This window comes from Capra hircus, chromosome 3, assembly GCF_001704415.2.
Source record: "Capra hircus breed San Clemente chromosome 3, ASM170441v1, whole genome shotgun sequence".
NCBI lineage: Eukaryota > Metazoa > Chordata > Mammalia > Artiodactyla > Bovidae > Capra > Capra hircus.
In genome coordinates this window covers 60,946,032-60,969,738 of record NC_030810.1, presented here as the reverse complement: position 1 = coordinate 60,969,738, position 23,707 = coordinate 60,946,032, and the positions used below count along the sequence as shown (strand labels likewise).

At 37.1% G+C, this 23,707-nt stretch overlaps 1 protein-coding gene across 4 annotated transcripts in view; it reads left to right on the top strand.

Annotated features, from left to right (window-relative positions):
* The window catches only part of TTLL7 (tubulin tyrosine ligase like 7), a 171,850-nt gene that overhangs the window by 128,972 nt on the left and 19,171 nt on the right, over positions 1-23,707 (top strand). For 3 of the 4 annotated variants that reach the window (XM_018045669.1, XM_018045672.1, XM_018045671.1), the window contains 2 exons: positions 7,959-8,119; positions 14,620-14,793. In XM_018045669.1, coding sequence (XP_017901158.1) covers positions 7,959-8,119; positions 14,620-14,793 — 335 coding nt within the window. Of the gene's footprint in view, positions 1-7,958; positions 8,120-14,619; positions 14,794-17,776; positions 18,204-23,707 lie in introns of those variants that run through there. The other variant, XM_018045670.1, reaches the window with a different exon arrangement.

Sequence of the window (23,707 nt, the reverse complement as noted above, 5' to 3'; positions counted from 1 at the left end):
TCATCCTCTGGCACCCACTTTTCCTTTTGCTTCAATCTTCCCAACATCATGGTCTTTTCCAGTCAGTTCTATGCATTAGGTGGCCAAAGTATTGGAGCTTCAGCTTCAGCATCAGTCCTTCCAATGAATATTCAGGCTTGATGTCCTTTAGGATTGACTGGTTTGATCTCCTTGCAGTCCAAGGGACTCTCAAGAGTCTTTCTCAGCACCGCAATTCGAAAGCATCAATTCGTCGGCACTCAGCCTTTCTTTATGGTCCAACTCTTATGTCTGTACCTGATTACTGGAAAAACCATAGCTTTGACTATATGGACCTTTGTCAGCAAAATCATGTCTCTACCTTTTAATATGCTGTCTAGATTTGTCATAGTTTTCTTTCCAAAGAGCAAGCATCTTTTAATATCATGGCTACAGTCACTGTCCACAGTGTTTTTCGAGCCCAAGTAGAATCAGATATTATTAAAAGTTACCCACTTAGAGGGCCAAGAACTTAACTAATTTAGCATCTAGATGTGGATTAATCAGAACTATCTTTCTTTGGACTATGATTATAGTCAATAATTATTGGATGGCTATATCAGTTCAGTCCCCTGGAAAGTAGACACATGACAGAGTTAGAAGTGAGGGAAATTTTTGAGAAAAGACACACAAGAAAGATAAAGGTGGAGAGAGTTTGAGCAGGCAAGAAGAGCCTTCTGACAGCAACTGGCCTGACTCCAGTGAATGGAAAACAGGAGGACTGGGGAGGAAGAAGTTCAGACTAGAGAAGTTCTGAGTACGCCTGTCAGGCTGATTTGGAGCCCAGAACAAAAGTTGCTTGTGAGAGCGATCACACTGGGCAGAAGTATCTTCCCTCTGGTATCCCAGCCACGCTCAATCCTTGGCCAAGAGCAGGCAGGGGAGCACCTAAACTTGGCTTGAAGTTGCAAAATCATTGATCCTCAGTGGGGATGCTGTCAGCTAATTGCACTCTTAGAGATTAGTTGACTCAAATGGCATATCTCCAAGGTTACCACAGTGGTTGTGTGTGATAACATTTAGTGTGACAAACATTTATTGGTTGCCAGCTTTGTACAAGAACTAAACTGGACACTGGTGGGGATTTTGAGAGTTGTTCATTCATTCATTCATTTATTTGCTCATCAAAACATGTACTTAACAATACTGATTGAGAGACTACAATGTCCCGAGCACAGTTCTAAATGTGGAATGCACACGACTCATTTAAATCTCTTAATTTCGTTAGAAACCATTGTTGAAATATGTATTTTACTTTTTCCATTCTAGTATCAACGCTTTTGCTAGTTGCTCATTAGAATGTTGTAAAACTCTCAGATTAGAATGCCACACACACACAAATGCTTCCACATACCTTATTTAAAAACTTCCTTAATGGGTGTAAAATTTAAAGGTCAATGATGTGGGGCTAAACTACTGAAAAGAATCCTCACTAGGTGAAAATTGAATCAGCTAATCTTACTTAATGTTATGGTAACTTCACACTAGCATAATTTAGCCTTCTCCCAAGAATGCAGTTGTAAGGAATATACCTGAAGTATGAAAATATTACAGTGATGGTGGGTGGTGAAGAATGCCAAATTTTCTGAAGAGCTTTTTCTCTGATATCAAGTAGTGGTAATAAGGTTGTATTATACTTACATTTATTTTAGGATTCTAAGATATCCTTGTTTATCAAGTATTTCTTCTCTAAATAACAGTTTTTAAACTAACTACAGGAGCTGCTTCTGCATGGATTTTGATGTTATTATTTTCTGTCTCTTTTTCACTTGGGCTGATGTGGATGCAATACAGGGCCATTCATTTTGCATCAGCAAAGATGCCGTTACCCTGTAGCCTTGGCTGCTGCATGCATCATTAGTGCAGCATGTAGTGATTTTAATGTTATTTCTAAACCCCCCTCACCTCATGCCATTGTTCTAATTTAGGACCAACTGTTCAGCCATATGGAGCAGTTTGTCATTCAACATCTGTATGTACTTGCAAAATATGAATTTGTCTGTATGCTTTATGCTTTCAAATGTGCTATATTTCATATGGGAAAGACATATCTTTTCATGTTATTAATGCCTTCATTGACTGAATTTCCCATTTATTTTTTCCCTTGGAGAGCTTAATGTTGGATCATGATGCTTTTAAAAGTCACAGTGTCAGGGAACGGATACCCATATTCTATAAGTTAGCCTCACTTGAGTCCACAGATAAACACAAAGGGCACCTTGCTGACCATTTGTTTCTGTGTTTCACAAATTATTCATCTTGCATCCATTTGCTTCTAACTCCAAAGCACCCAGAAAACCAAATAGCGTTGCAAATAGTACTGACCCTCATTTACCTCTTTCCAGTCTGATTTCTTGCCTGTTTTCTGCCTTCGTAAAATTATTCAGTTGGTGTTTTGCTAGAGGTGCAGGCATTGTCACCCCATCTGTGTGGCCTTTTAAGCAAACTGGTCCCTGATGGATTCCACGGCTCTGCTGGAGGGCATGCCTGCGTAGCCTTGTAGGTACACAGTGACTCCACCCATCTTCTCAAGTATTAGTTGACTGAAGGTGAATCTGAATCTAAGCAGATACAAGTTGATTATCTTCTGATTTTGCTGTTGTCCCCTGGACAGATCAAATTAATTGTGAAGTATTGCTGGGTAGTGGTTAAGAACAAGGGTCCGGCTACAATGCTATCCATTACCTAATTGTGTGATCTTGGGTAAGTTACTTATCTTTTCTATGCCTGATTTTCTCATCTATAAAATGAGATCCAAACATTTTCAAAACTAAAACATTTTTCCAAACTATCAGGCAGCAAAACCTAACCCACCTGAACCCTTTCAGTGACAATGACATGACAGGAAGTTGTTTTTGTCTGTTTCTTGCTTTGAGTGTTCACATGTTTTCCTGTAGAAATATGATGTTTATGGTTGTGGAATCTAGCCTCAAGATTTTTGGAAAGAAATTATGGACAAGTCATATCTATCTCAGTGTTTTTATTTTGAGTATTAAATGAATTGCTGTCCGTAAAAGTGATTAGAACAGTGCTTTGTCCATTGTAAGCCCTCAATAAGTGTTAGCTCTGATTTTTACCTTGTCGACATAGGTTTCAATTCCTTGCAAGGAGCACTTTCACTAAGACAAACACCTACTAAGTGCTAGACCTGTCTTGAGCCTTGGGGACCTGGTAGGTATAATTCTTCTTTTTATGTAGCTGACAATCTCCATTAACTACACAGGAAATTAAAATAAAGTGAGATAATTATTAATAGTAGAAGAATTGGGCATTAAGGGATCATAAGGTATTTAGTTGGAGAAGGCAATGGCACCCCACTCCAGTACTCTTGCCTGGAAGATCCCATGGATGGAGGAGCCTGATAGGCTGCAGTCCATGGGGTCATGAAAAGTCGGACACGACTGAGTGACTTCACTTTCACTTTTCACTTTCATGCACTGGAGAAGGAAATGGCAACCAACTCCAGTGTTCTTGCCTGGAGAATCCCAGGGACGGGGGAACCTGGTGGGCTGCCATGTATGGGGTTGCACAGAGTTGGACACAACCGAAGCGACTTAGCAGCAGCAGCAACAAGGTGTTTAGTGACAGGTAAAAGGTCTCAAAATCACTGCAGATGGTGACTGCAGCCATGAAATTAAAAGACACTTACTCCTTGGAAGAAAAGTTATGACCAACCTAGGTAGCATATTCAAAAGCAGAGACATTACTTTGCCGAATAAGGTCCGTCTAGTCAAGGCTATGGTTTTTCCTGTGGTCATGTATGGATGTGAGAGTTGGACTGTGAAGAAGGCTGAGTGCCGAAGAATTGATGCTTTTGAAGTGTGGTGTTGGAGAAGACTCTTGAGAGTCCCTTGGACTGCAAGGAGATCCAACCAGTCCATTCTGAAGGAGATCAGTCCTGGGATTTCTTTGGAAGGAATGATGCTAAAGCTGAAACTCCAGTACTTTGGTCACCTCATGCGAAGAGTTGACTCATTGGAAAAGACTCTGATGCTGGGAGGGATTGGGGGCAGGAGGAGAAGGGGACAACAGAGGATGAGACGGCTGGATGGCATCATGAACTTGATGGACATGAGTCTGAGTGAACTCCGAGAGATGGTGATGAACAGGGAGGCCTGGTGTGCTGCGATTCATGGGGTCGCAAAGAGTCGGACACGACTGAGCGACTGAACTGAACTGAAAGGTCTCCCTAAAGAAGTGATGTTTGAGGTAAAACATGGAAATTCACCAGGTGAGCACAAGCAGTGGAGAGTCTATATGAAGACTCAGAGGAGAGATGAAGGGTTTGGGCTCTTGATCCCTTGGTTTTTATTCTCTTATGGTTTCCAAATTACAGGTGTCTCTAAACCACTCCTTTCTCCAGGACCAGAGCTTGAAATTGAAAGGCAAAGGAAACAAAAGAGAATGTATCTTTCCAGTAGGCACTCTGGCAAAGAAGAAACAAATCTGTGGGTTGCCCAGACCATGCTAGTCCCACAGTCAGGGAAATCACTCCTCAGGCAGTGATGTTTGCTGGCTTGCAAGAGGCCTGAAGGTCTATCCATCTTCATGTTGGAGGAAACATTAGGAGTGGAACAGCTGCATTCCCCACTCCTAACTCTCTGACCACTTTCTGAAGTTGCTGCTTTTAGCCATGTGTTTTGGCTTCCCAGGTGGTTCAGTGATAAAGAATCCACCTGCCAATGCAGGAGGCGTGGGTTTGATCCCTGGATCAGGAAGATCCCCTGGAGAAGGACATGGCAAACCCGTTCCAGTATTCTTGCCTGGGAAATCCCATGGACCGAGGAGCCTGGTGGGCTATAGTCCACGGGGCTGCAAAAGAATTGAAGATGACTTATTAACTAAAACAACAAATAATAACAGCAAGGCTAGTATATTAGGCCATCATGCTTTAAAATTCCATCAACATTAAGAATAAAACATAAACCGGGTAGTGGCCAGGAGAGTCTCTGCTGAGCGATGTACTGGTGCAGTACCTGGCACGGAGCACGCAGCCTGTACGTGCTACGCACCCTCCTCTTTGGCTCCTATGCATCATATGCATTTCACTGTGCACATATTCAGAAGGAAATGAAGAACCTGTCATCTCAAACGCTATGTCACTTTGTGTGTGTGGGTGCTTAGCCACTTCAGTTGTGTCCAACTCTTTGTGACCCCATAGACCACAGCCTGCTAGGCTCCTCTGTCCATGGAATTTTCCTAGCAAGAATACTGGAATGGGTTGCTTTGTCCTGCTCTAACAGATCTTCTCCACCCAGGGATCATACTTGCATTTCCTATCATTTCCTATGTCTCCTGCATTGTAGGCAGATTCTTTTACCACCGAGCTAGTGGGGAAGCTCTATGTCACTTTAAAGTTGAATAATTAATAATAGAATATAAAATGAAGATAACATTTTTTAACACTTTAATTTCATTTATTATATAGAACTCATATTTATGCTTAAAACCAGTTTATGGATTATCTTTGCTACTTTTTAAAATTCACCCTGCATTATGACTTTGGGGTAAATTATTACTCACTAATACATAGAAAGGAGGAAGAAAAATTGAGAAGAGAATTGACTAAAATTCACCATTTACTGCTAGTGTTGATTCTTGTATCACATCAATCATAAGTCCTGTTTTCCACATTAAAAACATAAGAGGTTAAACTATTAGCTCAATTGCAATTGTAAAAAAAAAAGGTGTGAATGTCTGATGTGCATATTTTATCAGTATTATTGTGAATAATTCATATTAAAAATGTAAAATCCCTCTTCATAATTAAGGTTTCATTATCTGTAATAACAAGTTTTCTGGGACAATTTTTTTTGCAAGCTACTTTATTACAGATGGTATTATCTTTCCTTATTCTTCTCGCCTTCAACCCCACACCCCTGATCCCTTTTCGGTTTACATACTGTTCCCACTTCACAGTGAAAGAAGCTGGAGCAGGAGGGGATGGCGCCGTGGTGCTTACACAACTAATTTGAGAAGCTGTAGTTGATATTCTTCTATAAATAAAATGTTATTTGGAGATATTTTTTCCTAAATTGATTTTTAAACATATGTTTATTCTAAATTTGCCTTCATCAGAGAGAACTAATATCACTTCTTTAAATATGGCTGTTTTAAAGAGAAACAAATTAAATTCTTCTATCTGCTTCCAATTCTCTTATACATTTGTGCCTATGGAGAAAAATCATATCTTCTATCAGCCTTTAGGTTTGAAAGTTGTTCTTTTTTCATCTTTTACTGTCGTATTTACAGTCAGTTCCTTATATTAGATGAATAAAATAAGAAATGAAAAATCTACTTTGGTGAATTGAAATTAGGATACTATATTTACTTTTTAAGGAAACATTTCATTGGAAATTCATGAATTGCAAAAATATTAAATATGTCAAACTAGACAAAGTAGCTTTCTGGGATTTATACTTTTTTAGAATATCTAGGATTTTAGTTGCCCAGAATTAGATTAATCCTAGCCATTGTTTTGTGATACTCTCTCATTACTGGTCCATATACAGCCTGCTTTTATTAAATAGTGTTCTTAAGTTACTGTACCATTTGTGAACCCAACACCCAAATCAAGGATTTTGGCAATAACTTATTATCTTATCAAATGACTCCCTTCCTATCCCCCTGGCCCTTCATGTCTCAGGTAGCCATTTTCTGGAATTCAATATTCCTTAGTCCCCCCCTTTTTTTAATATGATCTTATTATATCTATGTGTATTCCTCATAAGTATTTTTAACCATTTTACTTATATAAAAAGTTGCACCTTGTATGTATTGACTGGTATGTGTTTTTTAAAAACTTAACCATTAATAATTAAGATGCTCTATGTTATATGCCCTTTTATTTCATTCAACTGCTGTATAAAAGTCTTAAGGGAATGAGCCTATGACCATTTATTTATTCACTTTCTCACTGATGGAGGGTTAGGTCTTCTTCAGATGTCTACAATTGTGACCAGTTGTTTGAACATTCTGGTACATGCTCTTGCTTTTAACCTATGAGAGATTTTCTCTTAGGAATAAACTTGCTGGGTCATAGGATATATGCATTTTCAACTTTAGGAGTTAATGCCCAGCTAATATTTTCCAGTTTGTACTCCTGCCAGTTTTGTTTGAGATACTATAGATCCATATTTCTCCAATACTTGGTATTGTCAGACTTTTAATTTTTGTCAATTAAATGGATAGAAAATGATATCTCATTTTAGTCTCAATTTTTACTAATTATGTTTATTGGGCATATTTTTCTTCTTTTGTGAATTATGTATTTTTGTCTATTTTTTTCTGTTAATTTGTTGGTGTGTATATTAACAATTGGTTAAGCATTCATTATATATTCCTGATACTATTATTTGGTTAGATGTATATGTTTTGAATGTATTTCCCTAGCTTGTAACTTGATCTTTTATTGCCTTTAAGATATCTTTGGATGTCCAGAGTTCTTAATTTTTAGTATAATTGAAATCTGTTAATATTTTATGTTCTATACTTTTTTGTTATTTAAGTAATCTTTTTCTAACCCATGATAAAAGATATTCACTAATACTTTCCACTAAGATATTTAATGGCTTATTTTTCAAACCTAAAGCCCTTATCACTGTAGAGTTGATTTTTGTGGATTGAGTAATGAATTCAGCTTCAGCTATTTTTTTCATGAATATTACTATTTAAAAAAATCTGTTTATTGATTTACTTAAATTTAATTTTTAGATTTAATGTCTTCTTACTCTAATGGTCAGACTTGCCACTTATGTCATATACCAAAGTTTCGTAAATACTGGATCTGTTTCTGGACTTTTCATTCTGTACTGTCCTTTAGTGAATGAGTGAGTCAGTATGTGTGTATGTAGTCATATTTGAATTAAATATATTCATCTTTGAATTTTAGACACATACATATACACCTAGATTTTTAAATATTTTGGTTTTTCCACTAGGTTTTGGACATAGTAAAAACAAGTATCCGCGCAGTTCTTCCACGTATCTGGAAGGTACCTGATGTTGAAGAAGTGAATTTGTATAGGATTTTCAACCGAGTTTTTAATCGCTTACTCTGGAGTCATGGCCAAGGTCTATGGAACTGTTTTTGTGATTCAGGGTAAGTTTTAAGTTATTTTCTATTACTGTTATTTTTTTTAACCTTTTACTATTTAATTATAAAGATAGCCCAATGAAATGGCTGAATTTCTTCACTCTCTTAAAACATGGTTTTGTAACTGCATATAAGTTTCAGTGCTTACCTATAATTTATAATATTTAAGCTGATGTAGATGAGATGATGGCTGTGAACACAATACCACCTAACTAATTTGAATTCAATGGAGAGAAAGTATTCCTAATGAAAAAACTCAATTACATCGGTATCCTTATGGTTCTTCTGCTGTTTCCTTTATGTAACCATCTTCCAAAATCATGGCTACACTCCTGCTCCTTTCCAGACTTTCAGTCCTGTCAAAGCTGTTGTGACTCACTGTCATTTTTTCTTCAAGGTATCTAAAGCCAAGCATTCCATACCTCCCTTTTATTCTGAAATGGTTTCCCTTCTGGACTTCCCAAAATCCCATTATTACTCTCCCAGTCATACAGATTTGGTATCTCAGGGGCATCCATGTCCTTTTTCTCCTTCACTGTCTTTTCAGCCATGGGCTAATCTTGTTAGTTTTTCAATCACATCCCCACTGTAGCTACTGTAGATTATTTTTCATTTTTCTTAACAGTTCTCAATTATTTAATTCAAGATTGTTCTTCATTGTTCCTAACAATTATCTAGTATTTACTTGATAATTTAAATACTTTGGAGTACTAAATTTGATACAGTCCCTGCCCTCAAGAGGCTTCCAGGGGTAGCTCAAATGGTAAAGAATCTGCTAGCAATGTGGGAGATCTGGGTTCAATCTCTGGGTTGGGAAGATCCCCTGGAGGAGGAAATGGCAACCCACTCCAGTATTCTTGCCTGGAGAATCCCATGGATAGAGGAGCCTGATAGGGTACAGTGCATGGGGTCACAAAGAGTCAGACATGACTGAGTGACTAACACTGCCCTCAAGAAACTTAAAAACGGTAATAGCTAATGCTGTACCACTTATTATGTGCCAGGCATTGTTCTAAGCACTGTGCATGTACTAAGTGATTTAATCCACATAACATCACTTTGAAGCAGGTTTTATGATTATCATCACTTCAGAGATAAGGAAACTGAGGCACAGATAGGTACTAAGGACCTAGTGCAACTGAGATTTGAACTCAGGCAGCCTGGCTCCAGTCTTCATTCTGTTAATCAATAAACTCTGCTGTCTCTAATAGACAAAATAAGATACATGAAAATCATGGTTATGAAAGGGACACAAAGTATTGTAGGATTTCAGATATGTGAGCCTTTAAGGGAGAAAGGCTAAGTGAAATTGATAGATTCCGAGGCATTTTTGCCTCTAGTTTTTTGTTTCCCTTATCCATCCTAATGTCACAGTCATTTCCTAAAATCTGTAATCATTCCCTTCATTTATTGTTAATGTCTAGATTTCTTATTTAAAGATACAAGACTCTCTAATATGCTAAATCTCTTATTATTTTTCCTGTCGTCTCTCTCATTACTCTCCTAGTTAAACTTTGCTCCCCCCAAACAAATTGATTCTTTTTCAAATATCTTAAAATTTTTCTTTTTTCTTTCTTCCAACTATTAATGTCAATGAGTATCCGATTGGACTGCCTTCTACAAACCCATTTATCCAATCTCCTCTCCGTTATTTGAATCCTATGTAAAGACCCAGACTGTGTCTTTTTTGGGTAAAACCTTAACAGCCTTTCTAGTCTGAAATGATCTGAATGTCCTCTGTTTAAATATTCACATCATCTAGTACTGAATCGTTTATACCATTTGTAGACTTACTCTCAGCACCATAATTTTCCTCAGCTATCATTCACCAGCAGGGAGAATCCATACGGTGCTCTGAATTGTGATGAAATCTGAGAATAGTCTCAGTTATAAATTATTTCTACTGAGATTTAAATGAAACATTTGAACTGTAACTCCATGACCCTTAGTTGCTGACTATCTACAGAATTTCTCTTATTTTAAATCATAATTAGAGTTTTTTCTTTCTGTTTGTTGATCCATTGGTTGGAATGTTGAACATGAATTTCAGCTTCTTTTCACAAATGGAAGACAGTGAGATAGTCAGGTACTGAAATGGGTGCTGGTGACTCTATTTTGGTAATTTACTTTGACTCCATTCAGAATCCTTTCTTCTTGTTCCTGGAACAGTACTCCACTCACATTTCTCTGGTGGTGTCTATTACTACTGCTAATGATAATGAAAGTAAATAACATTTTTTTGAAGGATTACTAAGTGTCTGATACTGTTTTATATATTAAGTATTTTTATAATTGCCACTACAACATTTTCAGTAAACTATTATTATTATTCTCATTGTATAGATGAAAAAATTCAAGGATAAAGTATATAACTTGCCCAAATTTTCGTAATGAGCCTGCATTTAAACTCAGGATGTGTGTCAAGAGTCCAAGTTCCTAACTCTGTGCTTTATTCACTCTTTTCAAAGCAGCATTGCCAGTGGTTGCCAAGCTTCCTATATTGCAAGCCCTGTAGCATTAGCCAAATCCTCAACCCATCAAACTGAGCAGATGGAGCAGGAATAGCTCTGTATCTGATTTGACCTCCTCTCTCTAACCGTTTCTTTAAAAACTTGGTGGTTTGTAAAGATGAGTTTTATACCAGATTTTATTTTATACCTTTACAAGTGACATTCCTCAGGTTCCTTAGTTTAATGAAGTCAGATAATGCTGTGTGTTTGTTTGGTTGGCACTTTGAATCCAGAATAGTTCTACTTTTTCTTTGAATCATGTCCAGTCAATCTACACTTCTTTAGCCTTTGATCTAACAACCTAGCGGTCTAGGTAAAAAATCTTCTCTTAGCTTAGTTCTAAAGGAATGATTTTAATAAAAGGTACAGCTTTCACAGTTAGGTATAAAACTCTTGGAAAAAAAACATAATCCAAATAACTCTGAGCCACCTTGATTTCTGCCACTGCCTGTCTCAACTCCCAATAATAAAACAAAATGAATAAACCATTCCCTGTCCACATCTCAAAACATCAAATAATGTGGATGTTTGTCATTGGTTTTCTGACAATTGGCCCAGGGGTTTTGCTGATGCACTGAATAGAAAACATGCTCACCCTTTTCTCTTGCTCTTTCAGGCTGCTGAAGCCCATGCCCAGGGACTCTTTTAATCACATGCAGCCTCCTGGGAGTGCTATTCAGAATGATGCTCCACGTTCTGAATGCGTCCTCTCCAAGGGACTCGCTCTTGGAATTTTCATGAATAAAATTGTCCACCACGTTTTACTGAGACAGGGCAAGCCTGGGAGCTATGGGACTTAAACTTGGGCCATAGAGCTCACAAGAGGTGTCCAAGGGAAGGAACATTGCAGCCTAGACTTGCAGGAGGAGGAAGAGAGGAGGCAGGGGCCTATGGGAGAAGGAACGTATTATTTGGAAAAACCCCGTCTTCACTCAAAATCCTGATATGCAAACCTCAGAGAAAAGAATCTAGTTTAGACCGTTTAGTGAAAGACATTTTCCTATGGAAATTCATCATAGAAATGCATTCTATTTTTATTTGTTTTATTTTTTAACAATCTTGGGGGAAGAAATTGTAAGGAATATTCTAAGGCAAGGATCTGCTTCTAGGCTGAATGATATGCCTATGTGAAAATGTATGCATATCATATATGCTACTTATTAATAAAATGATGTGACTCTGACTGTTCTCTATCATCTAGTTGGATGTTGTGTTGTTAGTACTTTACAGCTCATTAATCTTTCTGAGCTGATATCCAGTTAGTGATGTCCAGTTGTTTTTTTTTTTTTACTTTCTTCTTTCTGGTACTTAACTTTGGGCTCCTCGATCATTCACTAGGGCTCCTAGCAGAAGAAAAAGAAATGAATGTTTTGTTTTTTAGATAGCTGCTTTATTAAAAATTTTTCATGAAAAAGGTGGTGAAAATTGTTGGATTACTGGATAACATGTGGCTTTTCAAGTTTCTGGATTTCATTAATGAGTCCCCTTTGTTACCAGGAGGTTATTCAGTATTCTGTATCTTATTGTTATATTATTTTAAAATGTCATTTGAAGTTGTTACTTTTCATATTTCTCTGAGGATTCAGGAGTGCCAGAGAGAACTTTTTAACCATTTAATTTTTCTGTCTGAATTCGTGGATTTTGGTCCTCCCATTTCCTTGGAATTTTGATTCAGAAAGCAGGCAGATAAGACCCTGGGTTCTTTGACAAGGCATTAGTGTTATAGCTTATTCTCCATCCTTTCAGTTACTTCAAATTTTTTATGTTGTTAGTATTGAAAATTGAGATACTGTGGTGTTCTAGAGGGATTTCACATTACTCAGCTGTGCCAGGTGGCAGGTTAGGAGATTGGGGACACAGTTCTTAAACACTTGTTGAAGAATAGGTTTCTTTTCTGCAGAGGGGGTACCATTAGCCTAGTGCCAAGCAAAGCAAGTCCTGGTCATTTTCTTTTTTCTTTATGAGTGATTCTGGCATTCTGACACTTAAATATGGATTAATAGTGTAGAAAGTAGCCTTTGGTCAGTGGTAGTGAACATACACAGCAAAATTAGGTAGAGAACCTTGTCATATTTATTTTCAGTATTTAAGAAACAATGACAGAATGAAAAGCCAAAGCTGCCCATGTTATAACTCACATATTACTCAGAATGTTATGTCAAATTAAGGTGTTATATTGATAAAAGAAGCTCGTTTGCCTTTCTTCCATTTTGTTTGTTCTTTTCTTACTTCAAGTCAGGAAAACAAAAATTACCATGATGTAAGTGATCTGATAGTGAATCTAATCAAATGGCTCCAAAGTATTAAAATAGAAATATTTTCTTATTCAGAAGAGAGGGTGGTGATGGAGGTAGACTTTTATGGAAATAACTAGAACCCCAGGGAGGAGAATGTAAAAGTGCCCAGTCAAGAGTCAGAACGTTTTCTTTGTGTATTTACATTCATATGAAACTTTAATTTCTCTGAACCCAGGCATGTAAGACTTGCTAGGCCAAGACATATTATAAAAAAATTCCCTTATTAATTGGCATTCTCCAATATTTTTCTTGATCACACAAAGTAAATTGGTGACATATATGTGTATATATATACAAATATAGATATATAAACATGTATGTCCTATCTAGTTTTTCTTATATTTAGTAATAAAATAAAAATTTAGAGTTAATTTAACTAACATATTACTGTTTCTTGAATGAAAATAACCTTTAATCCCTTTTAAATAATAAAAACAGTATAATATAATTAGCCCTGAACATCTCAGAACATAGAAGAAAGTTTATTCCTTTCAGTCTACTTATTTGAATCTTATTCCCTTTAAGAAAATATGTCATTCACTGATGACATGCTGTCTTTTTGGGACCATGTTTCTCCTGAAAAAATAAACAATAGACTTTCTGCTAAAAAATACCTTTATGAGTGCCTACAGCATTTTAAAAAAATTCCAAAGATATTAAATATCCACAGAAGATTGAAAATGGAGTCTTTGAATTTCCCACTGGGAAATGCAGTTCTTCAGAAAAATATTTTTCTTAACATTTTTTTTTCTTAAAATCTAGTCTTTTCTTTCTCTGAGGATTAAGTGAATTGGTTTATGTAAAATGGGACTTGAACCACTACCAAGTCTCAAAGCAAACTTTGCCCTTGAAGCTTGAAAGGAGTTTCAGTTACACTAAGGAAATCAGTCTCTCTCTTTCCCGATGCTGGTGGGGTAGTAACATGTTTTCTCATTTGGGTCATAACAGTCAGCTTAGGAATTGTGAACAAATGTATATGTGTACACACACACGCACGTACACACACACACGCACACACACACGCACACGTGTGCTCACTCAAGTCTACCAAGGCACTGTGTACTACTGCGTGCTGTGTGCTAAGCTGAATGTGCTGAAGGACACTGCCTTTGGAACTGCGGCAGGGCAGCGCTTGTTGAGATTACATTACTTCTACAGTATAGAGCGTGTGCTCTAGGAATATCATGGACATAATTACATATGAACATGTTTTGAAAGGGGTGGTCATAATCATGGGATTAATCTAAATTTTGCTGGTTCAGAGAGATCACAAATTAAGTTACAGTGACTTTTTAATCTGTGGAATCATCATTAATATAAAAATAAATATAGCTTCCTAGAAAATCTGTATTTCTAGAATACCTAAGTTTTGAGAAACTAGCTCAGTGTTTTCCAATTCCTTCAATGTAAAGTAACTCAGTTTTTAGGAGCTGTGGGGAAACCATCCTGTTGCTACTCAGAGCTGGCATCAGTTAAGTCTTTAAAGATAGGAATTCTGTGTTGTATTTTTTAACATAACATAATGAAAGATTACCTTTCATTTTGCATACTTACTGGATAACTTTAACCATATGTAGTCACTTCAAATGTGTGAGGCCATTTATACTTTTTTATTTATTGGTTTGTTGCTAGGTAAGTAATATTGTTGGTTGCCATTTTTAACAGCCACATGAGATCATGTCTGCTTCCATGTCAACAGATCCTCTTGGGAGAGTATTTTCAATAAAAGCCCGGAAATGGTGACTCCTTTGCAGCTTCAATGTTGCCAGCGCCTGGTCGAGCTTTGTAAACAGTGCCTGCTAGTGGTTTACAAATACGCAAGTGACTCAAGAGGATCACTCTCAGGCATTGGTACTGACTGGGGTAATTCCAGGTACTTGTTTTACATTTCCTAGGTCCTGTGTGTTTTATATAAAGTAATGCTGCAACGCACTTTGAAAGTGAAAGTCTCTTTTTGTCTAGATGGCTAAAGAAAAGCTAAAGACTAAAAATTTATGCTTGCTACTATCTACAAGATTCTTTTAACTTGAACAATCTTTACCTTTAAAAGACTGAACAGGAACAGCCATCACAAACCTGAAGATGACAAAGAACCTACATGGAAATGATATTATTTAACTTAACATACTTTTCTTTCAAAAGCCAAGTAAGAGCATACGAAATGGTAATAAATTTAATTTTTCCCTCAGCAGGGATATTTTGTCTTTTTCCTCTATCCTAATATAGTTGAGAAGATGCTTTTAGTTTCATTTTTAATGTTCAGTATGCCTCTGCTATTCCTTTTATCACCAAATAGATCTGTGAGAGGTGGATTTTTTTAAGACCCATTTAAAAATTGGACTTTTATAAATATTGCCCAGTTAAAATAGGTAGTTTTCTAAAAATATGAAGATATTGTTTACTGCAAAAACACAGAGTAAACAAGAAGTACATTTTAGCACTTCTCAAGACAATCGTAGTTCCCATTAGAATTAAAGACAAATGTCTTGGCTCAGATGGTAAAGAATCTGCCTGCAGTGCAGGAGACCCAGGTTTGATCCTTGGGTAGGGAAGATTCCCTAGAGAAGGGCATGGCAACCCACTCCAGCATTCTTGCCTGGAGAATTCCATGGAGAGAGGAGCCTAGTGGGTTACAGTGCATGAGATCTCAAAGAGTTGGACATGACTGAGAGACTAACACTTTCGCTTTCCTGTGACTTTTAGCATGTGTAAGTTTTTGTAGTATTATCAAGAGAGAAGAGTATAACCCATGATTTTGAAAAACTAAGTGATAGTCAAAAGATAATAGGATCTGGTAACAATTGAATGGCTTCCCTGGTGGCTCAGTGGCAACCATACCACCTACCAATGCAGGAGTGTGCTAAGTCATTTCAGTCGTGTCCGACTCTTTGCCACCCTTTGGACTGTAGCCCATCAGACTCCTCCGTCCATGGGATTCTCCAGGCAAGAATACTGGAGTGGATTGCCGTGCCCTCCTCCAGAGGATCTTCCCAATCCAGGGATCGAACTTAAGTCTCTTTTGTCTCCTGCGTTGGCAGGCAGGTTCTTTACCACTAGTGCCACCTGGGAAGGGACCGTCAGCTCAATCCCTGGGTTGGAAAGATCCCTGGAGAAGGATATGACAACCCACTCCAGTGTTCTTGCCTGGGAAATCCCATGGACAGAGGAGCCTGGTGGGCTCCAGTCCATGGGGTCACAAAAGAGTCAAACATGACTTATTAAACAACAAACAGCAGTAATTGAATAGATGGTGAGGAAAATGAACTACCATAGCTTGGGTTTTCTTTTTGAAACATCTAGAAATTGATCTGTTTATTAAAAAGATCATGGAGATATAATATAGCTAACTTTCTACAAAATTCACCTGCAACAGCAAAATGGCTTGGAATGCTTTTCACAAAAAGTATTGAGAGATATATGTTTAACCATTGTTTGTCTTGTACCTGTCACTACACTATTGAGGTATAATGTAGTGTCTTTAACTCTCCCCCTGCAAACAGAAGCTGATTAATTTTAAAATTGGTAGAGGTAAAGTTAGATATTAATATTTAAAATATGTAAATACCAAAGCTGTATTTTGTAGTTTTAATGGTTTGACAGAAGCAAATTATTGAATAAAGCTCATATTACTTTTATTAATATTTTCATATGATTTTAAAAACATGATGGCCATCTTTAAGACATTACAACATATAAGTGAAGGGCCTTCACTTTAAGAATGACACTCTGGGATCATGATCAGGAAGACCTTTAATTCCGCTCTAAGAAGGATGGTTTCAAACTCTTTAATATCACTCTTAAAAATCCAGATTTCATAACCTATTTTCTGTTGAAGGATCATGTTACTTTTGTGGCTAAGCAAAATAAGATGAGTTTTGCTGGCTATTCTGGAGGAAGAAATTATACCTTACAGTTGCTTCAGTTTTTAAAATTTTCCTCCCCTTCTTTTGGTTGGAAGAAATATTTCTCCCCTTGCGATCTTGAGTTGTGGACCCTGATAAATGTTCAGCATGACCCCAGTATAGTGATTATAAGCTTCTTAGGGGAGAGAGGTCAGTAAACACATCCTTCATTCCTTGCTAATTTCAGAACCATTTGAGAGAGAAATGTAGGAGTCATACAGATGGTCATGAAAATGTAGCTTCATTACTGAAAAAAGCTATTGAGAGATATGATATAGATGAGAGTCATGTGTTTTCTAATGCTGAATTCTAGAATTAAGTGTATCCATCCAGTCAAAGACAAAACTCTATCAACCCAAACCTTCCACTAGCATTATCTATGAAGTCTTACTCAATTAGTGTTGGGAGGAGAGCAAGTAAAAATGCATTCTTTCTGCAGATAGGCTAATACAAAAAGAGAAAGGGGCTGAGCCAAGCCTGGTTGATTCCTTCTTTTAAACCTGCAAATCAAATAATTTACTTCTGGTTAGAGCCCAGAAAATTTATACTGGTCAAAGTTTTAGTTGGAAACACAAAGAGAGAGAAATGAACATGTCCTTCCAGGTGGCGCTAGTGATAAGGAATCCGTCTGCCAATGCACGAGACGCAAGAGACACAGATTCAATCCCTGGGTCAGAAAGATCCCCTGGAGGAAGGCATGGAAACCTGCTCCAGTATTCTTGCCTGGAGAATTCCATGGATAGAAGAACCTGGTGGGCCCCAGTCCATAGGGTCGCCAAGAGTTGGACATGACTGACTGAGCACATCTAATATCAAGATATTAAAGTCCAAGTTAATGTCACATTAATTTTAAAAAATGGGAAAAGTGGCTACATATTCTTTCCCTTGTATATTGGGAACCTTTAGCATTTTGCTTTATATATAGGAGTCAATTAATTTGATATTTATTAATAGATTAACGGAATTCCAGTAAACTCTTCAAAACTCTAAAGGATGATGCCATCAAGGTGTTGCATTCAATATATCAGCAAATCTGGAAGACCCAGCAGTGGCCACAGGACTGGAAAAGGATAATCCTCATCCCAGTTCCCAAGAAGGTACACTAAAGAACGCACTAACCATCAGATAATTGTACTCATCTCCCATGCTAGTGAGGTCATGCTTCAAATCTTGCATGCTAGGCTTCACCATTACATGAACCAAGAACTTCCAGACATGCAAGCTGGGTTTAGAAAAGGCAAAGGAACCAGAGATCAAATTGCCAACATTTGCTGGTTCATAGAGAAAGCTAGGAAATTACCAAAAATATCTACCTCTGTTTCATAGACTACACCAATATTAAAAAAAAAACTAAGATCATGGCATCCAGCCCAATTACTTCATGGCAAATAGGGAAAAGGTAGAAGCAGAGATCAATTTCCTCTTCTTGGGCTCTAAAATCATTGCGGATGGTGACTGCATCCATGATGCAGCCGTGAAATCAGAAGACGTTTGCTTCTTGGCAGGAAAGTTACAACAAACCTAGAAAGTGTGTTGAAAAGCAGAGACATTACTCTGCCAACAAATGTCCATATGGTCAAGGCTATGGTCTTTCCAGTGGTCATGTGTGGTTGTGAGAGATGTGCTGTAAAGAAGGCGGAGTGCTGAAGGATTGATGCCTTCAATCTATGATGCTGGAGAAGATTCCCGAGAGTCCCTTAGACAGCAAGAAGATCAAACCAATCATCTTAAGGGAAATCAACCTTGAATACTCATTGGAAGGACTGATGCTGATGTTGAAACTCCAGTGTTTTAGTCATCTGATGTGAACAGCTGACTCGTTGGAAAAGTCCCTGATGCTGGGAAAGATTGAAGGCAGAAGGAGAAGAGGGTGTCAAAGAATGAGATGGCTGGACGGCATCACTGATGCAAGGGACATGAACTTGGGCAAACTTTGGGAGATGGTGAGGGGCAGAGAGGCCTGATGCGCTGCTGTCCATGAGGTCACAAAGAGTCAGACATGATTGGGCAACTGAATGACAATAACAACAGTAGATTGATACATTTTATTTATAAAGTATGCCTAGTAAAATATAAATTTATATTTATAAGTAAGTATAAGTATAGGGATTCCCTGGTGGCTCAGATGGTAAAGCGTCTGCCTGCAATGCGGGAGACCAGGGTTCGATCCCCGGGTCAGGGAGATCCCCTGGAGAATGAAATGGCAACCCACTCCTGTACTCTTACCTAGAAAAGTCCATGGATGGAGGAGCCTGGTGGGCTATATATAGTCCATGGGGTTGCAAAGAGTCAGACACACTGAGCAACTTCACTTTCACTTTCATAAGTATGCCTAATATAAATAATGGATAGGGTATAGCTAAATATTTCATGAGGAAACATATATTTGACTGATTTATCTGTAAAATTAGAACATAAAGCATGCATCAGTCAGGTTAATGGACCATCTTTATCTTGGCCACACATCTGCAGGATATTAATATTTCTTAAGAATATATTAAAGGTATATGTGGCTTAAAGGTATATGTACCGGTTACATGGAAGAGAGTGGCCTTCAACCTTGCAGTCTCAGAAAAATAGCAGTTTAATAGACACACCAAGAACTTCCCTGATGGTCCAGTGGTTAAGACCCCTCGCTTCCAGTGCAAGGGGCATGGGTTCCATCCCTGGCCAGGAAACTAAAATCCTGCATGCTGTGTGGTGTGACCAAAAAAAAAAAAAAAAAAAAAAGCCATACCAACTGAGAAGCTGTTTCTCAGAGGTGGACTCATAACTAAGCAAAACTAACTGATATTCACACCTGGATCATTAAATCTACCTCTGTCTCTATATCTGTATGCGTATCTATATCTATATCCATATATCTAGGATACTAGAGTCTTTAGGACCAGCTCAATATTTCACTATAGCTAGCCTTATTTCAAAGGCTTTGTGATTGCCAAACAATTTTTAGTCTCAGCATCTCTGTATTTCTATCTTTTATGTACTGAGCCTTCATATAAGCTCATTTTTGTGGCTAAAGTCAATTTTTTAAACCTCTGAGTTAGAGCTTCTGCCTTTAGCAGAAGAGCACTAGGTGTTTGGACAAATCCTCCCTCTGATGTTGATAGGAAAAGCTGGACAAAATACCAACAAAACATTTGCTGTGAAAACATCAGAGAGGTAAAACCAGGTACTTTTTAGTACTGAATAGTGCTTTTGACAGACACACGGACCTAAGAGAAAAAAGTAGGAGTTCAGGACCTGTCAAAGATTAGGGCACTGATAAACAGCATAGATTCCTACATGTAATAATATCCAACACATTTTGCAAAGCAAAAGTTGACAGAATTACAGGGGAAAATATACAAATCTACAACCATTGAGGGAGATTTTAATATATATTTCTCAAAAGAATTAAAAACAAAGAAAATTGTAACAATATGATTAACAGCTTTAACTGTCACATAATAGTGAAGTCAGTCACCTCAGAATACAATACAGTAAGCATACCTGAATCTTTTATAAAAATCAACTAGTGGAATGATGAAGCATATTCAAAAAATTGAAATCATGCAAAGTATTGAATATCATTACAGGTCTTTCAGTTCAGTTCATTTCAGTCACTCAGTCATGTCCGACTCTTTGCAACCCCATGAATTGCAGCACGCCAGGCCTCCCTGTCCATCACCAACTCCCAGAGTTCACTCAGACTCGCGTCCATCAAGTCAGTGATGCCATCCAGCCATCTCATCCTCTGTCGTCCCCTTCTTCTCCTGCCCTCAATCCCTCCCAGCATCAAAGTCTTTTCCAACTCTTTGCATGAGTCAACTCTTTGCATGAGGTGGCCAAAGTACTGGAGTTTCAGCTTTAGCATCATTCCTTCCAAAGATATCCCAGGGTTGATCTCCATCAGAATGGACTGGTTGGATCTCCTTGCAGTCTTTAAAAGTAACAAAATCCATCCTTTCTGGAAAGATAAAAAATAAAATCATAATGGATGTAAATGTACTTAGGTAACAAAAATATTAGAAATAAAAACTTGCAGTATGTACATAAATCATTATCACAGAGAGATTTATAGACTTAACATATTAGGGAGGGTAAGGCAAAAATTAAATGATCTATCATCTTGAATGATGACATAATAACATTAAAGTAAACCCAAAGAATACAGAAAAAATAAATAATAAAAACAATAGCAGAAATTGATAATATAATGAAGCAAACAGAATAAAGATCAACATGGCAAAACTGGGTTTTTAAAAAGACTAATAAAATTGATCACTGTTGGGACTGATCAAAAATATAAAAGAAACAATTAACATCAAGAATAGAAATAGAGACATAACTACAGATACTACAAATATTAAAAATTAATTGCTGTTAAATTTGGTAATTTACATTAAAAAATTCCTTGAATTAAAAAAATCAAAATCATTCCAAGCATCTTTTCTGACCATAATGCATTAAGATTAGATCTCAATTACAGGAGAAAAACTATTAAAAATTCCAACATATGGAGGTTGAACAACACACTTCTGAATAACCAACAAATCACAGAAGAAATCAAAAAAGAAATCAAAATATGCATAGAAACGAATGAAAATGAAAACACAACAACCCAAAACCTGTAGGACGCTATAAAAGCAGTGCTAAGAGGAAAGTTCATAGCAATACAAGCATACCTCAAGAAACAAGAAAAGATTCAAATACATAACCTAACTCTACACCTAAAGCAACTAGAAAAGGAAGAATTGGAGAACCCCAGAGTTAGCAGAAGGAAAGAAATCTTAAAAATTAGGGCAGAAATAAATGCAAAAGAAACAAAAGAGACCATAGCAAAAATCAACAAAGCCAAAAGCTCGTTCTTTGAAAGGACAAATAAAGTTGACAAACCATTAGCTAGACTCATGAAGAAGCAAAGAGAGAAAAATCAAATCAATAAAATTAGAAATGAAAATGGAGAGATCACAACAGACAACACAGAAATACAAAGGATCATAAGAAACTACTATCAGCAATTATATGCCAATAAAATGGACAACTTGGAAGAAATGGACAAATTCTTAGAAAAGTACAATTTTCCAAAACTGAACCAGGAAGAAATAGAAAATCTTAACTGACCCATCACAAGCATGGAAATTGAAACTGTAATCAGAAATCTTCCAGCAAACAAAAGCCCAGGTCCAGATAGCTTCACAGCTGAATTCTACCAAAAATTTCGAGAAGAGCTAACACCTATCCTACTCAAACTCTTCCAGAAAATTGCAGAGGAAGGTAAATTTCCAAACTCATTCTGTGAGGCCACCATCACCCTAATACCAAAACCTGACAAAGATGTCACAAAAAAAGAAAACTACAGGCCAATATCACTGATGAACATAGATGCAAAAATCCTCAACAAAATTCTAGCAATCAGAATCCAACACCACATTAAAAAGATCATACACCATGACCAAGTGGGCTTTATCCCAGGGATGCAAGGATTCTTCAATATCCACAAATCAGTCAATGTAATTCACCACATTAACAAAAGCCATATGATTATTTCAATAGATGCAGAGAAGGCCTTTGACAAAATCCAACATCCATTTATGATAAAAACTCTCCAGAAAGCAGGAATAGAAGGAACATACCTCAACATAATAAAAGTTATATATGACAAACCTACAGCAAACATTATCCTCAATGGTGAAAAATTGAAAGCATTTCCCCTTAAGTCAGGAACAAGACAAGGGTGCCCACTTTCACTGCTACTATTCAACATAGTTCTGGAAGTTTTGGCCACAGCAATCAGAGCAGAAAAAGAAATAAAAGGAATCCAAATTGGAAAAGAAGAAGTAAAACTCTCACTGTTTGCAGATGACATGATCCTCTACATAGAAAACCCTAAAGACTCCACCAGAAAATTACTAGAGCTAATCAATGAATATAGTAAAGTTGCAGGATATAAATCAACACACAGAAATCCCTTGCATTCCTATATACAAATAATGAGAAAGTAGAAAAAGAAATTAAGGAAACAATTCCATTCACCATTGCAACGAAAAGAATAAAATACTTAGGAATATATCTACCTAAAGAAACTAAAGACCTTTACATAGAAAACTATAAAACACTGGTGAAAGAAATCAAAGAGGACACTAATAGATGGAGAAATATACCATGTTCATGGATTGGAAGAATCAATATAGTGAAAATGAGTATACTACCCAAAGCAATTTACAAATTCAATGCAATCCCTATCAAGCTACCAGCTTTTATTTCCAGAATTCTGGGAGGTGGATCATAGAGGATCCTGCTGTGATTTATGTCTGAGAGTGTTTTGCCTATGTTCTCCTCTAGGAGTTTCATAGTTTCTGGTCTTACATTTAGATCTTTAATCCATTTTGAGTTTATTTTTGTGTGTGGTGTTAGAAAGTGATCTAGTTTCATTCTTTTACAAGTGGTTGACCACTTTTCCCAGCACCACTTGTTAAAGAGATTGTCTTTACTCCATTGTATATTCTTGCCTCCTTTGTCAAAGATACGGTGTCCATATGTGTGTGGATTTATCTCTGGGCTTTCTATTTTGTTCCATTGATCTATATGTCTGTGTTTGTGCCAGTACCATACTGTCTTGATGACTGTGGCTTTGTAGCAGAGCCTGAAGTTAAGCAAGGTGAAAAGACAGCCTTCTGAATGGGAGAAAATAATAGCAACTGAAACAACTGACAAACAACTAATCTCAAAAATATACAAGCAACTTCTGCAGCTCAATTCCAGAAAAATAAACAACCCAATCAAAAAATGGGCCAAAGAACTAAGTAGACATTTCTCCAAAGAAGACATACGGATGGCTAACAAACACATGAAAAGATGTTCAACATCACTCATTATTAGAGAAATGCAAATCAAAACCAC